General features: G+C 31.1%; 1 protein-coding gene across 7 annotated transcripts in view; it reads right to left on the reverse strand.

The window, feature by feature from the left end:
• LOC143067624 (unconventional myosin-XVI-like) overlaps positions 1-18,020 on the reverse strand; it is a 121,885-nt gene that overhangs the window by 11,389 nt on the left and 92,476 nt on the right. For all 7 annotated transcript variants that reach the window (XM_076241013.1, XM_076241009.1, XM_076241014.1 and 4 more), the window contains one exon: positions 6,879-6,938. In XM_076241013.1, coding sequence (XP_076097128.1) covers positions 6,879-6,938 — 60 coding nt within the window. The remainder of the gene's footprint in view (positions 1-6,878; positions 6,939-18,020) is intronic.

Genomic DNA, 18,020 nt, shown 5'->3' on the forward strand with positions numbered 1-18,020 from the left:
CCCCCACTGGGCCAGGCGACCATCTTGGAAGTTGGATTGGCGACAAAGTAACAACACTTGGACAGCATTTCATTAGGAACATTCATGCTATGTTTGGTTTCATTCCTTTCAGTGGTTCTCTAGAAGAAGTCATTTGTATGCATTTCCCATAGGGTCCAATGTTAAAAGAAGTACCCCACTGGCGGCCATCTTGGATGATGGATCGGCTACAAAGTAACAACACTTGGTCAGCACCCCATAAGGAACAATCATGCCATGTTTGGTTTCTTTCCATTCAGTGGTTTTCTAGAAGAAGTCATTTGTATGCATTTCCAATAGGGTCCTATGTTAAACTAAGTCCCCCGTTGGCGGCCATCTTGGATGATGTATCGGCTACAAAGTAACAACACTTGGTCAGCACCCCATAAGGAACATTCATGTCATGTTTGGTTTCATTCCATTCAGTGGTTCTCTAGAAGAAGTCATTTGTATGCATTTCCCATAGGGTCCTATGTTAAACTAAGTCCCCCGCTGGCGGCCATCTTGGATGATGGATCGTCTACAAAGGGCCCAAGACCACAATTAATGACCCCGCTTTTCGTTGTTCACGAATATAGTTCCCTTTAATTATAGTGTATTTTTTCTTTATTTTTTTTCTTTCCCTTTCTCATTCATTTCTAAGCTTTTCTGGGGTGGAAATGAAAGAAGAGAGCTGAAATAAACTTTTGGATGTTTAATTTTAACTGATTTTATTAAGGAAAGAGTGATTAGGCCAGGTGCAAAAAGGTTATATTTACACTTTTCGGAACATCTCTTGACTTGCCTATAGGGGGTATGGATGTGTATTGGCCAAATTTGTATGATGTAAAGATGCAATTTTTCTGAAAATTGCATATATTTTTGGACTTGTACTGTACATTACACACACAAAAAATTAGACAAAAAGAATAGGCAAAATTTTTTTAATGCGACAAAACGTTATAAAGAAATGATAGAGGAATTAATTGTGGTCTCGGGCCTAAGAGGTGCATTTCAGCAAATTTTGAATTTATACTTTGACAACTTCTCTGAATGATCTATTGGTATTGATTTGTCAAACTATATGAGAAGAAATGATTTCCACTTTTATTTGATAGAAATTTGTAAAAAAAAGTCACTTTTCAGCTGAAATGCCCAAAAAGTAGCTTTTTCACTTTTTTCAATATTTTTGCAAAAGCAGCATCCTTAATTTTTTTCCGACATTTTTTTTCTGATATCTATTTGTGTTTGTGGTATTTATTTCATGTGTTTTACTCATTTGTGAACTCTGAACACAAAGAAAAGTGGATAAAAGCTTTAAAAGAGTGCAAAATGTGCTGTTTTAATAGTCTAGGTCTAACGGTCCGTATGAAGCAAGTGAAATATGAAGTTCTATGCACTTAAAAATTGTATTTCCTTAAACAGATTACACTGAATCTATATCAAAAGCACTTATTACTGGTTGTTTAAACTAGTCTGTTTCACAGAACACCTTTATTTTCTTCTGTTGGATGGCTGGTGGTTAAAATATTGGCATTTTAAGACTGAAATTTCATGCAGGTTTTAAACAGTAAATTGAAAAAACTTTGCATCAGACCATACTGTCTACATATATAGTTAAAAGCAACAGTCTTGTAACATCCAGGCTTCATATTTGATCATATCTCAGCAAGGATTTGAGCAAAAAGAAGCATATTTCCATCTCCAATATCATTTATATGCAATTTAATATGGAAATATAGGGAACGGCCCAAATTGACAACTTGTTATTTTAAGCTTGACATTGCTTAAGACCATGTAAAACTCATGTGTTATGCTATTTGAAACTTATATTTACATCAAAAGAACATTTATGATATGTAAAATGTTTTGTTTTAATTTAACAACTTCAGAAAATTGTTGTAAGTGGAAAATATTACATTTCATATAAGGCCTCACTTCATTTGAAAACCTCTATTTTTTGGCATAGGCACATATAAAATTAACTTTTGTCAATTTTTTATAAGTCTAATACATTAAGTATGCTATCATGTACTTTGAATAGATAATATCTTATCCATTGAGACATTAAAAAGTGCAATTTGGTGTCTTTTGGGGATTTTTGAAGCCAAAATTTGAAAGTTGAAATTGTTCTATTTCAACGTCACAATTCAGCAACCAAAGTTGAGATATAAAAAATGCCACATTTTCTATAATATATATCATATGGCTTTGAAACTTTGTAAACTGACTCATAATACACTAAGCTTAAATCATGTCAAGTTTTATTGGAATTGGTCAAGTTTTTGGCCCCTAATAGGCCCAAGACCACAATTAATGACCCCGCTTTTCGTTGTTCACGAATATAGTTCCCTTTAATTATAGTGTATTTTTTCTTTATTTTTTTTCTTTCCCTTTCTCATTCATTTCTTAGCTTTTCTGGGGTGGAAATGAAAGAAGAGAGCTGAAATAAACTTTTGGATGTTTTATTTTAACTGATTTTAATAAGGAAAGAGTGATTAGGCCAGGTGCAAAAAGGTTATATTTACACTTTTCGGAACATCTCTTGACTTGCCTATAGGGGGTATGGATGTGTATTGGCCAAATTTGTATGATGTAAAGATGCAATTTTTCTGAAAATTGCATATATTTTTGGACTTGTACTGTACATTACACACACAAAAAATTAGACAAAAAGAATAGGCAAAATTTTTTTAATGCGACAAAACGTTATAAAGAAATGATAGAGGAATTAATTGTGGTCTCGGGCCAAAGTAACAACACTTGGTCAGCACCTCATAAGGAACATTCATGCCATGTTTGGTTTCATTCCTTTCAGTGGTTCTCTAGAAGAAGTTCAAAATGTAAAATGTTAACGACGACGACAACGGACGACGACGGACGTCAGACGACGGACGTCAAGTGATGAGAAAAGCTCACTTGGCCCTTCGGGCCAGGTGTGCTAAAAACATGTTTAACCCTGTATTTGTTATTAACCTATTATGTACAACAAGTTAAAAATTAGATCAACATTGATCAAGGACATATGTCATGAATATTATATTTTTTTTATAAATTTTGTGAACCAATCCTGAACACTAAAACCTACACCTTTGAAAGTCAGGGATGAAAAATATGTAGCAACCTAAGAAGAGCCATATGACGAAAAGAGACCTAAAATGAATAGCCAAATTCATCTTAGATCAGTTTTGCCTGACGTACTTGAAACCTTATTTTTCAAATAATTTCTTTATATATAACAGGGAATTTTTTTAAAGATGACAAATTGCACTCCTTCAAAATTCAAACCAATCTAGTTATCAAACATTCCTAAAAACACAACATGTTTAACCTGCAGCCACATTCTGTATGTATGTGCCTGTCCCAATTTGACTGTAATTTAGTGGTTGTCATTTGTGGATGTGTTCCATATTTGTTTTACGTTAATTTTTGTACATAAATTAGGACCTCAGTTTTCTCGTTTGAATTGTTTTACATTTGTCATTTAGGGGCCTTTTATAGCCGAATATGCGGTATGGGCTTTGCTCATTGTTGAAGACCGTACAGTGACCTATAGTTGTTAATTTCTTTGTCATTTGGTCTCTTGTGGAGAGTTGTCTCATTATATTTGACCATCTTGAAATTCAGGTAGTCATATGATAATATACATGATATACCACATGACAAATGTTGTCATCCTTAGTGAAAGTATTAATAAAATATTGAGGTTATTTGCAAATTTTATGGCTGCAGTTGCTAGGAAAAATATCATACCTTAAACATGTATGTAAAAAATAAATACTTGCTGCAATATTCGCACTTTATTGCTCTTTTGAAAACAAAAGTTTTGGTAAGTGTGAAATTGCTCATTAACAACCTTTATTTGATTTTTATTATGTTAATTTTTCCTGTATTTATACATATGAACATTTAATACCCTCTTTATTTATTTTTTTACAATCATAAACTATCTGTTAAATATGCTTCTATACACAAGTTTATAAACAATAGTTTTTATCAATTATCTTTGTATAGGCAGAGAGTTTCTCCATGTTGTTCCTATCAGAACTACTTCTAAGTAGCATTACAAGTAAATATAGACAAAGACAACCTGGAATTTCTCCAGCTTTTTTACTTTCTAGTAGTTTCTACTACGTTTATCATTACAGAGTTAATTAACCTCTACGGATGATACAATATTATTTACGTATCTTATTCTTGGCAGCTATTTTTCATCAACAGATTCTGAATACTGTACATGTTAACTTACAATTTATCAAAAATAAGAAAATTGTTTGTAACTGTTATTAAGACACTCTCTACAAAAATTTATTCAAATCAAATAACCCCATCAATCCAAAACAACATCATAATTTTGATATTCTTTTCACAACTGTTAGGCCACGGTTTTTTTATTTGTTGGTTTACGGATCCGCCGACCCGATTTTGCCGATTTTCAGAATAAAAATAAAATTGACTTTTCATGCTTTTTTATTCCCGCCGACCCTTATCAATGCAGTATCCCTGAAAAATAAATAAAATTTCTTTTTATATAAAATAAAATGCATTAATCATTAACAAAGTTGATAACACTTTCTGTTGTGAAAAATAAAACTTCCAATTTACGTTTCTAAAAATAGACAAATCAATTATAACTGACCTTGAAATGTCTTTTGCGCAAATAATTTTGCGGAACGAAACCTGTGTTGAAAACCTATTACAAAAATAAGTTCGTTTCCCTTATTTGTCATCAGTCCGTAAGATGCATCATCTTAGAGAAATAGACTTGTCCAAATGTTGACAGGTGGAATAACATCAATTAAAGTACTGAATATTAACAAATCATTTGAAATTTTCTTGTTTCATATTATCAATCATTGGGATAAAAACCGGATTGCATGACAACTGATTAACCCGATATTGTCGTTTTTCCAGTGGACGAGTCTATTACGTTTTTCGACACGTTGAAACTTATTTTTGTACGACATTTTTACATTTTTTTTTCTTTATCAGTTTTTGTAACTGAAGATCATTATTTACCAAGTTTTCTGGAATTGATTGAGAGCTACGGGAATCTGTTTTTCTTGTTTGTGAAATGACGATTTAATTTCGTCTTTGTCCGTGCAACCCCTCTTTTTTACAGGAAGTTATTAAACGATGTCCTGCGATGTTCATGATCACTGATCAATAATATTTCATCGAACGAAATGTTAAGAAATGATTACAAAACAACAAATAAGACAAACGTTTTGTTAAGTAAGGTGAAATATATATTTATTTTGCATATTTTTCTGTTTTGAAAGATATTTTTTTTTCTTTTTTTTTCCGACCGACCGACCCGACTTTTTTATGAGAAAAATCCGTAAACCAACAAATTAAAAAACCGTGGCCTTATATAAGTGTTAAGCTTTAACCTTGATTATTATGTAGGCAATAGATGATGAAAAATTGGAACAGAAGCAATAATTGAAAGAAACAGATTGATTGTTAGTTGTGATAATTATATTTTTGCTAGAGTTATCAAATGCAGGGATTCCTAAATCTGTGGTTTGATTTCTGTATAAGTTATTCTAAACTTTACTCTTAAAGCCTCGGTCACACCTTAACGGATAGCTCAAACGGATGCGGAACCGATAACTTTTTTTCAATCGGTTCATGTTCATTAGATGTCCGTTCTTATCCGTTAGACATCCGTCCATATCCGTTTCATGTTATTTAACATACCTTTTTTCCGTTGATGTCCGTTCGGTCCATTGGGAAATTTTGAGCATGTTCAAAACTTTGAACAATGGATAAAATGTCTTTTGAAAGTCCGGTATCCGTTACTTGTCTGTTATACATCAGTTGGAGGTTTGGTAGATAAAGTCACCAACTGACTTCTACTGGACGTTTAACTGATAAAACGGATGTTGAACAAATGTGAAACGATCTTCTACAGGATATTTAACGGATAAAACAGACGATGAATGGATTTGAAACGGATAAATGCCAATTGAAAATTTCGTGTCAGAAATGCCAATTACTTGTGATGTCAGATTTCTTGAGTGTCATAAATTCTTATTATTCATAATCAATCTTATAGTAAGGACACGTCTTCACTATCAAGCAGCTCTTATTCAGGCCAGACACTACCCTTTGGCTGCATTTGGAAGAACAAACTAAAACCAGTTTAATACACAGAAACTTTTTTTAATATTTATGGGATTTTAAAACATGTATTATTATTGTCACCTTTAATTTTTCAATATATATTGTGCATCCGTTATATCCGGTACGCTTCCGGTAGGTGTCTGTTTTATGCGGTACTCGTCCGTTGAATGTATGTTCGACATCAATTCTGTCCGGTAGGTTTTCGTTTCTCGTACGTTGCATATCCAGTGTGTGTCCATTATGCATTCGTTACCCGTTCCTTTTATTTGGTCAGTACATCAACCGACTCCTAACAGATAATAATTTTGTCAATCAACAACTTTTATTTTCATCTGTTAGGCGTCCCTTTGTGCTATCTGGTAAGGTGTGACCTCAGCTTTAAGAAACAAAATCGCCAAAAAGAGTTTTTGCATTTTGAAATTTATTGTGCTTGAAAATGTAAGTCCTCCTAAACAGTAAAATAAAAAGTTTCTTGTAACACTTGAAAATTTTACCAACCATAAACACAAAAGTTGTTTCCCTTATTTCTTCTTATAAAAATCTGTGTCACTAAATTAATATTCTGTATAAAATTTGTATCAACAGTCCACCATGCAATTCTTTCATTATTTATTGCAAAAACTCAGTACATACCATTCCTACATCTTGTAATAACTTGTTGAAAAATTACCTTTTGTTACAACTTTTAATAACATGACAGTGCTTTTTGAACACCTCATCTGATATCTCAAGTGTATTTTCTCATAACTTACCTATGTTATTTAGGTCTATTTCAATATTAGCCATTTTTGAAAGACTTGGTGCACCACCTCCTGAAAATATATATAAAAAAAATTTTTTTAAAAAAGATTCTCATTTTTTTCAAAGATTCTTCCAATTTAAAACAAATATGCCATTAGAAATTGCCAGACTGAAGCCTGCAAGCTATTTACCACATGGAGAAGCAGCAAACTCTTTTGTTTAGTATAGTAGAGTAAATTTACATGACAAACTAAATAGTATCATTTTATACAGTTTTCAGTATTTTAATTATAGCTTCTTAGTAATGGTAGAAAAACTGTTGCTATATAAGTCTGAGTCTAAAATCAGAATAAGATAATCAGATCAATATACGACAGCATATAGAAAAAAAATCTGTATAACTGGGATTTTCAAAAATCCAAAGCCCATAATTTCTGCAATATAGGCATCATGGTTAACTGACATACCAAAAATCGGCCCTATATCTTTAGGCATTTAAAAAAGATTTGTGTATAAAGGTTTGTTGTGGAATGACGGAATGACAGAATGACAGACAAGGGTAAAACTATGGCCCCAACAGCTATATTGTGGTGCCATAAAATACCTTAACAATGAGAAAGCAGAAAAGTATATCCTTATATCTGTTTTATCACAATGTTGTGTATGACTAAATAATACATGAACAATGTTACAATGTATGACATAACTACTCAGATTATTGTTATCTGTTGGCATCTACATAACAACAACATAACACTGTGGTTCCCTGCTGGAGATAAATAATAGTACAGGAAAGTCAAGTTCAGGCCATAGTACTTTCCACATACTGTGTTTAACAACTGAAAAATGGGCCAATATACAAGAAACAGACATAAAAAAAGATTGGCAAGAATAAAACAACAAGACAGGTAGTGTATTAGAAGTGTGTAATTACTCTACAAGACAGAATCAGACTGACATTTATAGTGCCATTACTTCCTCTGTACAAATTCTTCTGCTAGAGAAAGATGCTGTTGTTCTCAGTCACCAGGTTATAATGTGTGGAATGGAACTGTGATACAACTAATGGCCATAGAACTAAAAATACACTTTGAATCATAAGTACAAGGGTATGCTGTATGAATGTCAATATGACAACTATCCATAGAAGCAAAGGGATAAAGATAAAACAATTAAGTAACTTTATCTTGTAACTTCATCTTGTTCCAAATTATAAATCTACTTTCTCAAAGTGCATTTGAAGTGTATCAATGAAGAAAAATCTAACACCAGACAACTATTTTTTTTCTCCAAATTCATGAAATTGATCAGTCTCAAAGCCTACTGTAAAGTGCAAAGGTAATTTCTGAATTGCTTTTTGATTAAATGCATTCCAGCACTCCTATAGTTACAGGAACTTCTTGATGACAATATCATACATCAATTCTGTCAGGAAGTCCTCCCACAATTATGAACTTTGCTTTGTAGACATCTTGTTTGTTGATATTATAGATGATAACTATTGAATGAAGATTCACCAGAATTTGTAAATGAATAGAATAAATTCAGACAAAAAAGCTTCAGATCGCTTTGTTTTTATCAATCCCCTGAAGTGTCTGCCAAGTCTGATTAAAAATTGGTCCAATAGTTTCACACCAGTTGATGAAAAAAGATTTTCAGTATAATTTCAATTTTCAAAGGGAACTACATGGATGTGCCACAAATATCAAATAATTGGCAACCTGATCAACAATAAACAAGAAGAATCTTTGAGGAAGGTCTTCTGTTCACCATTCCCTTTGTATATAAAAAATACCCTCATAGTTTCAGAAGAGAATAAATTTTATAAAAAGACCAAAGATTACCTCTAGTTGCCATGTTTTTCATCTGATCCAAAGGAAAGAAGATTGCTTGTAGAAGACCTCACATCTGCATGTATTATTTGTGTGCAAAATGCTTGGATGAAATTGGAAAAAGAAGGGAGGAAATTACAAACAATAACCACAAGTAATGACAAGACCTCTCACCTGGATTTTTGAATATGCATTTTTATAGTAGCATAATATATATTCATCATTTATACTAAAAATAGACACATTCTTCTATATCAAGTTATAAGAAGATATAAAAGTAATCAGAAGTGAAGAACTAAGAAGCTCCGTGCTGATTTTTTTGTCTATTAATTCTCAAGATAGATAAGTATGAATCAAGATAATATTTATTAATAAAGCCATAATTAACAGTAAATTATTTGTGATCTGGTTTTTATTAACAATAAAAATCTTATCAACATCACATTCCAATCATTATCTTTGCATGATTACATAGAGATAAACTGTAAACATTCAAAACCAGATGCTCCGCAGGGCGTAGCTTTATACGACCGCAGAGGTTGAACCCTGAACGGTTAGGGCAAGTATGGACACAACATTCAAGCTGGATTCAGCTCTAAATTTGGATTGTGATTAAATAGTTGACACAGCATAGGTTTCTGACACAGAATGAATGTGTTCTAATGAACTTAAAATTTTTGTTTCTCTTAGAGCAATTCACTATGCTGTTGAATATTAATCCTCTCAAAAAAATGTTTGAAGAAATTTTCTTTTTTATTTATGAAATTTCAAATGAGAAAAATTGAACCCAATTTTTTTAATCACATCCCCCTTTCCCTTATTCCAAAACTAATCTCAATTAAAATTTCTAATGGAGTTTGCAACAATAACTACTCATTTAAATACATCATAAAATATTAAGATGTAAAAAAACTGCTTGTTATCACTGAATGGTAAAGATTATTTTAATTTATCAGTTGGTAGTAAAAAGTGAATATACATTGTATATTGTATATAACAAAGATTTAAGTTGATTCTGGACAAAGAAAGATAACTCCAATTAAAAAAAAATCTTGCTATTGCACAATATTTTGCAATTAGATATTTCTTGCTTACTATTCTGGACAAAGAAAGATAACTCTAATTAAAAAAAAATTTGATATTTCACAATATTGTGCAATTAGATATTTCTTGCCATTGCGCAATACTGTGCAATTGAAAAGACTTGCTATTGCACAATACTTAATATAATAATTTTAGATCCTGATTTGGACCAACTTGAAAACTGGGCCCATAATAAAAAATCTAAGTACATTTTTGGATTCAGCATATCAAAGAACTTCAAGATTTCAATTTTTGTTAAAATCAGACTAAGTTTAATTTTGGACCCTTTGGACTTTAGTGTAGACCAATTTGAAAACAGGACCAAAAATGAAGAATCTACATACACAGTTAGATTTGGTATATCAAAGAACCCCATTTATTCAATTTTTGATGAAATCAAACAAAGTTTAATTTTGGACCCCGATTTGGACCAACTTGAAAACTGGGCCAATAATCAAGAATCTAAGTACATTTTTAGATTCAGCATATCAAAGAACCTAACTGATTCATTTTTTGTCAAAATCAAACTAAGTTTAATTTTGGACCCTTTGGACCTTAATGTAGACAAATTTGAAAACGGGACCAAAAGTTAAGAATCTACATACACAGTCATGACAGTTAGATTCAGCATATCAAAGAACCCCAATTATTCAATTTTGATGAAATCAAACAAAAGTTTAATTTTGGACCCTTTGGGCCCCTTATTATGTTGGGACCAAAACTCCCAAAATCAAACCCAACCTTTCTTTTATGGTCATAAACCTTGTGTTTAAATTTCATAGATTTCTATTTACTTATACTAACGTTATGGTGCGAAAACCAAGAAAAATGCTTATTTGGGTCCCTTTTTGGCCCCTAATTCCTAAACTGTTGGGACCTAAACTCCCAAAATCAATACCAACCTTCCTTTTGTAGTCATTAACATTGTGTTTAAATTTCATTGATTTCTATTTACTTAAACTAATGTTATTGTGCGAAAACCAAGAATAATGCTTATTTGGGCCCTTTTTTGGCCCCTAATTCCTAAACTGTTGAGACCAAAACTCCCAAAATCAATCCCAACCGTTCTTTTGTGGTCATAAACCTTGTGTCAAAATTTCATAGATTTCTATTAACTTAAACTAAAGTTATAGTGCGAAAACCAAGAAAATGCTTATTTGGGCCCTTTTTGGCCCCTAATTCCTAAAATGTTGGGACCAAAACTCCCAAAATCAATACCAACCTTCCTTTTGTGGTCATAAACCTTGTGTTAAAATTTCATAGATTTCCATTCACTTTTACTAAAGTTAGAGTGCGAAAACTAAAAGTATTCGGACGCCGGACGACGACGACGACGACGACGCCGACGACGACGACGACGCCGACGCCAACGTGATAGCAATATACGACGAAAATTTTTTCAAAATTTGCGGTCGTATAAAAATATTTGTACTTATTTAACCTCATCAAAGCTTTTATCATGTTTGCTATTTTGGGAATTTTGAGATGATATAAGATGTTTGATACTTAAAATTTAATTATATTTGCATTTAGACTCTGAACTATTTATAGCTTGGTATATTGTATAGACACTTGTCTACCTTTAAAGGTCATGTTTACCTTTAAGTGTGTTTTGGTTATATGTGTTGTTGTGTTGCTGTCTAACTGACTTGTAACTCATATTTATTTTTCAATTTCATATGATTGATAACAAATGTCTCTATCTAAAATTCAATATTCTGACATTTTTCTTATTGGGCCAAACAAAGTTTCCCAAAAACTTATTAGTCTGAAAGAAATTTTACTAGTCTGGGGCATAGGACTAGTGGCTAACCGTGCTAACTGCACAACTAAATTTCACAAATTGACAATATCCATGTATCTACTTGTTTTCAGAGGTAAAATTTGGTATCTGAAGATATCTTGTCAAAATGTTTTTTCATATATAAATGACCAAGCTTGTGTAAAGATGTATATATCCTGCATGTGAATATTTTATTTATCAAGCATAGGACAGGTGCTACAATAATCAGACAGTCATGCCATGTCAATAAACCTGTAACCAGTTAGTGGTCTTAATTATTACAAAACCATGCACTGTTTAACCACCATCATGACCATTATCTGTATTAGCACCATCTAATGAGCCATGTTACCTAGATAGAAATCTAATTCACTCTGATGATGAGAAACAAAATCCCTTACTTTTCAAAGAAGGCTGCCAGTGGGGGCAAAGAAACCATCTCAAACCATCTACAATTTAGTTCTTTTAAATCAAAATAAAATAATTTAATAATCTATCCTCTTTCTTAATTTCGAGGGCATATTTTCTCCAAATGATACTAAGGACCTTTCATACTTAGGCTAAATAATAAACAAATGATTTTTCCCATTTTGGACCTCAACAGTGTGTACTTTATCACAAGGAGAGACAAAAAGAAAGAAAACATCCAGTCATCCCAGTAGGCAGCTTGTTTACACTGCACAGACTTTTATTTACATACTGGGCTCTCTCTGATGTAAATATTGACCAGAAAGTATATAAAGACATAATTCTAAATATCATCAAATAAGATAGAGGAGATCATAATAGAAACATCGTACAGCATAATCTGTATCACTGTAAATAAAGCCACTTAAAAATGTACCTCAACTAAAAGAAGTTCATATATATTACAAAAATTTGAGGTTAATTTGTTCAAATGATTCACTGTTGAACAATTGTTAATTCACTGTCCAAATTCTGACCCATAATAGGTATTGGTGAGTTAATAAAACACACAATTAAGTAATTGCATTAGAGGAATGGTTAGAAAGTTAAAAGAGGGGGTATATAAATTGCCAGTTGACAGGCTAATATCTATAACCTTATCATATACCTGATAGTTTTATGGGGCAGAAGTTGAACATTTTCATTATTTTGTGAGTCCAATTTCTGATTATGAATTTTACCCAAACCACTAAGAATGTCAGATGAGATCTATACCAATCAACAAATTATATATATTTCCACTTTTTATGAAGTGATAGATGCAATCTGTTTTTATATCCAAACTAACTTTTTATCATTTTTAATAAATCAAATTCTGAATTCATGCTGTTTTCTTTCAATATATTTAAAAATGAATAATTGAGGTTGATAATGATGGAGAGAAACAGGTTTTTGTAATTCTCTAAATATTTCTATCTATTATTTTCTCTGGCAATTTGCCATACTCATGTTCTCTACATAAAGTTACAACCGAAGAAAACAAATCAGATCAGAAATGCCCATGAAACAGATTTGATATAAGGGTGTGGCAATTGTATACCAAAGAACTTTATCAAACAATTAAGAATCCATCAATTTGTAAAATATTAAAAATCTCTTGAAAAAATGGTTCACAAATGTCAAATAAGATGTAGATAATATTTCTCACCTCAGGTTAGATCCAAATTAATTGTTGTTTTCTTGTGAATTTGATGCTAATAATACATGTGATTTACCTGATCCAATAATCCGAAATGATAATCCAAGATAACCATGGAAACATCATGGTATTTAATACAAAAAACTTAATGAAAGTATGGATATTACATAGGATATTGATTTTGCAATATATCTACCAATTTATTTTTTGCTTTTTATAGCTTAATTAATCCAAAGATCAGTTGTTTAATGAATTATAATAGGGAGATTTGTTTAAATATGGAATGTGGCAAAGTTTATCATATGTGTGCAATCCAAGGTCTAGCGCCCAAAAAGCAAGTAAAAAAACATACCAATATATATTTGAAAAACAAAAAAAAATTGGGAATATAAAATTTCTCTATCTATATATTAGAAATATTTATTTTCAATTTTATTGTGATATAACAGCCAGTTGGACAAGGAAAGCACTATATCATGTGGTCACATCAAAGTAGCGACATATCAATTCAACTATTTTGTTTTCCTACACATGATGTTTACCTATCAATTTATCCAATTTTGAATAAGGAGATATTTCAAGGTCACACATTGGGGAAAAAATTCAAATCTAGTTCTTGGCATTTATAATATGATGTTTGTGGTGTTAAAAATCACAAAGAAACAACAAAACCTCATCAACAACAGCAGTGAAACTGTAGACATTATACACATAGCAACCATGATATCTACAGCTGGAAATTAACATAGAATAGTTACTGATTAACAGATCTACTTACCTGATTTGTGATAATCTTACAATTCCAAAAAGTTTTTCTTTTGTATTCACAACAAGAATGATTATAATTCAGTTAAATTCATCAAAAAAACTTGAAAAAATGTGGAGGTTTCCAAATAAGTCAGGAGGAAGTGGAAAACTGTAGAATCTCAAGACACTGATCTTGTCTGTTGCTGCAATCCCAAATTGCAAGTGAGAGTGAGGTGTGCCATTGGGGCAAAAACGCTTCCATCAAATTATCAATAAATCTGTAAACATCTGTATCTTAATAATTTTTCCTTCATGTGATTGACTGATCTTTCATGCACCAGGTGTAAAATTTATCAAATTCACTGCCAAAATATTAATAATTTGATTCCCCCAAAATTGATGTGTACCCTTATGAACCTCTTTCTTCATTAAGTTATTACATGTATTACATACATCATATGGAAGGAGTGGTGTACAACAGAGGATAATATCTTCCACTCTTTCCTATCAAACTTTATCTAAGCTATTCAACCATAATAATTTGTGGAATCTGTTTGGAGTAAATATTATACTGGTTCCTACTGGGCCCTCAGCCTAGGTCTGCCACTGTAGAAAATGTTATATAACAAAGAGTCAAATTTCAATCCTTTATCTTTATATGACCTTTCTGACATTAAAACAAAGAGTTTTATACATTTCCCTGATTATACAATATTTTTTTTACTCTTATTTTCTTTTACTTTCACACGTTTTATTTCAGTAAAAGATATTAATTTGTAATGTTTAAACAAGAGGCTGAACTGGTTACCTGAGAGGATAAATTTCACTGATTAATACCAAAATACAGAAATATCAGATAAATATGCCTTTGAAAATTCATGACCCAAAAATAACATAGCTACATAAATGAGTAATCATTAGTTGAAACAACTTAAGATTTAAATGATCCATGAAAAGTAGGCTACGCTGAAGACATTATTTTGGGTCTATCTGAACCTGATCTGCATTTATGGCCATGTGATGTGAAAGATGTTACCAAATCTTGATATGAGATAATCCAAGCTTAATAAAACCACATCACAATCTTTCATGATCACAATGATCATGCTGACCTGAGAATATCACTGACATCATCATGTTTCAATTAAAAAAAAGTAAAATAACTAAAATACTGAACTCCCAAGGAAAAATCTAAACAGAAAGTCCCTAAGTAAAAAGCCAAATCCAAAGCTCAATCACATCAAAAGAATGGATTACAACTGTCATATTCCTGACTTGGTATAGGCATTTTCTTATTTAAAATAATCTTTGGAGTCTACATTGAAAAATGTGCTTGAAAGTTATTAAAATCAATATTCATGTTCTACTGAAAGATTCAGTATGTAAATAATAAGGCGGGATAAAATATAAATCTGAAACTAAAACCTTAAGGATGTATGAAGTTTGATAATAACTGACTAAATATATTTGATGATTTTTTCACCCAAGAAATCTAGATAAAAGCTTAACCTATGTATGCCCTCTCAGCCAGATAAACTTATCTTTTATTTGGAAATCATTAGTTTTTCAGATCTTTAAATGTGTAAACTGATAATAACATTTCTGTGTTTTGGTAAACAAATGTTTTTTTTTTTTTTATCTCATATGAAAGTTCAGAGTCACATTAAAAAAACTTTCATTTAAATGTAATGCTTTACTATCATGCACACACTGTAACAAAACTTTTAGTTTAAAACATGCTTAAAGTACAATCCAATGAATTCATACAATTTTCATATAAATTATTTTTTTTTAATTTATGTTATAAAGATTTTGATATGAATAAAAGATCTGGGCTATACATCAATGAGGTAGCAACCAAACATTAACACAGAAAAACCATGATTATACCTATTTTCTTTTCAAAATTGTGCAAAGAATATTTCAAATTTCAACTTGGAGGAAGGGAGATAATCTAAAAAAAAAATCTTTCATGAATTCTCTTGACTATTGAACACTTCTGGTTGTTTACTTAGTTGCATGTATTTATTCCTGTTCTCTAATTCACGTGTTTATTCATGTGTTCATTCAAATGTATTTGTTTATTTATTTTAATAAACACTGACAATTGGTCTAAATTGAACCTTTAACTAATACGATAAAATTTTGAGTTTAAAGTTGCAACCTATATGTAACACGAATTTAAAAAGCAGAAAAAGTTTTCATTATTTATCAAATAATTTATCAAAGACTATAGCTGCAGTATATAACCATTCGAAGCTCAGTTTTCAGTGCAGCTAAAATAACTAGCTAGGAACAAAATATAAATTAAAACAAACTCTGCCACAATTCACAAGAAAAAAGTGTGAAGGGTTTTATCAGTATTAATGTTGACTGACTAAAACCTTAGTGCATTTATCAGTAAAATACAGAGGCTTTTCAAATCAAACTTTTTTCTTCAGATACTATTTCTTGATCTTGAAGAAGCTTGTATATATTTCCAAGTTTCAAAACATCACATTAATTTTTAACAAAGTTAGTGATGTCTAAAAAGTTTAATCCCAGACTATGTAATTGTCAACTGCAAATAGTCAAATACCTAAATGAATTGAGAAATCCTTTTTGTAATTTAGTGGGGGTTTAAAAGTACAAAATCACATGCGAGTTTCCTTAAATTCCATGATCAAATACTAAACATAAATGTTGATGCCACTGATGTCAACAGAATACTAGTAGCTGTGTATCTCTTCTGAGACACAGGCTCAACAAACATTGCCCTTCAACATGCTTTATTTGCTAGAATGTATGTATCTTAATATATTTTACTGTGTTGTGTAAATTCTATTAAAAGCACTTGTGCAAAGAAAAGGAATCAAAAGGGTCACCTTTTGGACCAACAGAAAAAATAACAAAATGTCTGACTTATATAAACCCTGAAACCAAATTTCAGAAATCCTTGTATTGTTGTTCCTGAGAAAAATGTGACAAAAATTTTCAAGTTGGCTATCATGTGTAAAATGATACAAGTGTATATTCAGTGGTTGTCGTTTGTTTATGTGTTACATATTTGTTTTTCGTTCATTTTTTTACATAAATAAGGCCGTTAGTTTTCTCGTTTGAATTGTTTTACATTGTCTTATCAGGGCCTTTTATAGCTGACTATGCGGTATGGGCTTTGCCCATTGTTGAAGGCTGTACGGTGACCTATAGTTGTTAATGTCTGTGTCATTTTGGTCTTTTGTGGATAGTTGTCTCATTGGCAATCATACCACATCTTCTTTTTTATATTAGGGTAACAGGAAGTTGTTGAGTGATGAATCTGAAAATACATCACACAGTATAACTGACTTATATAAACCCAAAACCAAATTTAAATAATCCTTGTCAAGTAGTTCCTGAGAAATAAGCAACAAAAATATTCATGGGACAGACAGACAGACTGACAGAGGTAAAACTGTATACCCCCTTTTTTTTTAAAGCGGGATACACAAATTATAAAATGGTCTAATGTATTTCTAGTATAAAATAGTTATAAGCATCATAAGCTTAGTAAAATGGTCCAATGTATTGTGAACAATTTTTTTTTTGTTATCTCCCTTTATTCATAAAATTCTATAAATTCTTGAATAAAATCATAAGTATTTCAGTATTTGCAAGAAAAAGTACAAAAAAAAAAAGCTTTTACCATAATATAAAATGAACAAAATTCTGTAATTAAATGAAAGGTCATGCTGATAAACTACATGTATGTAATTTGCTCTCTATTAAGTAAATCCTATATACCATAATACAGGATGCTCATTATATCTATCACTACCTTACAAGATTTGCAAACTATGTAAAAGTTTCTGGTTGCTGGTATTCTCCAAACACTCTGACTTTCTACACCAATACATGTTTGACATTTTTTCCTTTAAGGATAGCAGTAATGTCACAATACATATTCAATTTGTATTTCATATTGTTATAGGTGTAAAGGTCATAGAAGATTATAAATGTATTAATAACCTAAGTTTAGTTATAAATACATTTATCATTTGATCCAAATATAAACCAATATAAATGGTATAAGTATGTGCTTAAATATGATTTTCTGAATTTTTTCCTTTTTTGTTTTTAAAAT

Source organism: Mytilus galloprovincialis, chromosome 3, assembly GCF_965363235.1.
Source record: "Mytilus galloprovincialis chromosome 3, xbMytGall1.hap1.1, whole genome shotgun sequence".
NCBI lineage: Eukaryota > Metazoa > Mollusca > Bivalvia > Mytilida > Mytilidae > Mytilus > Mytilus galloprovincialis.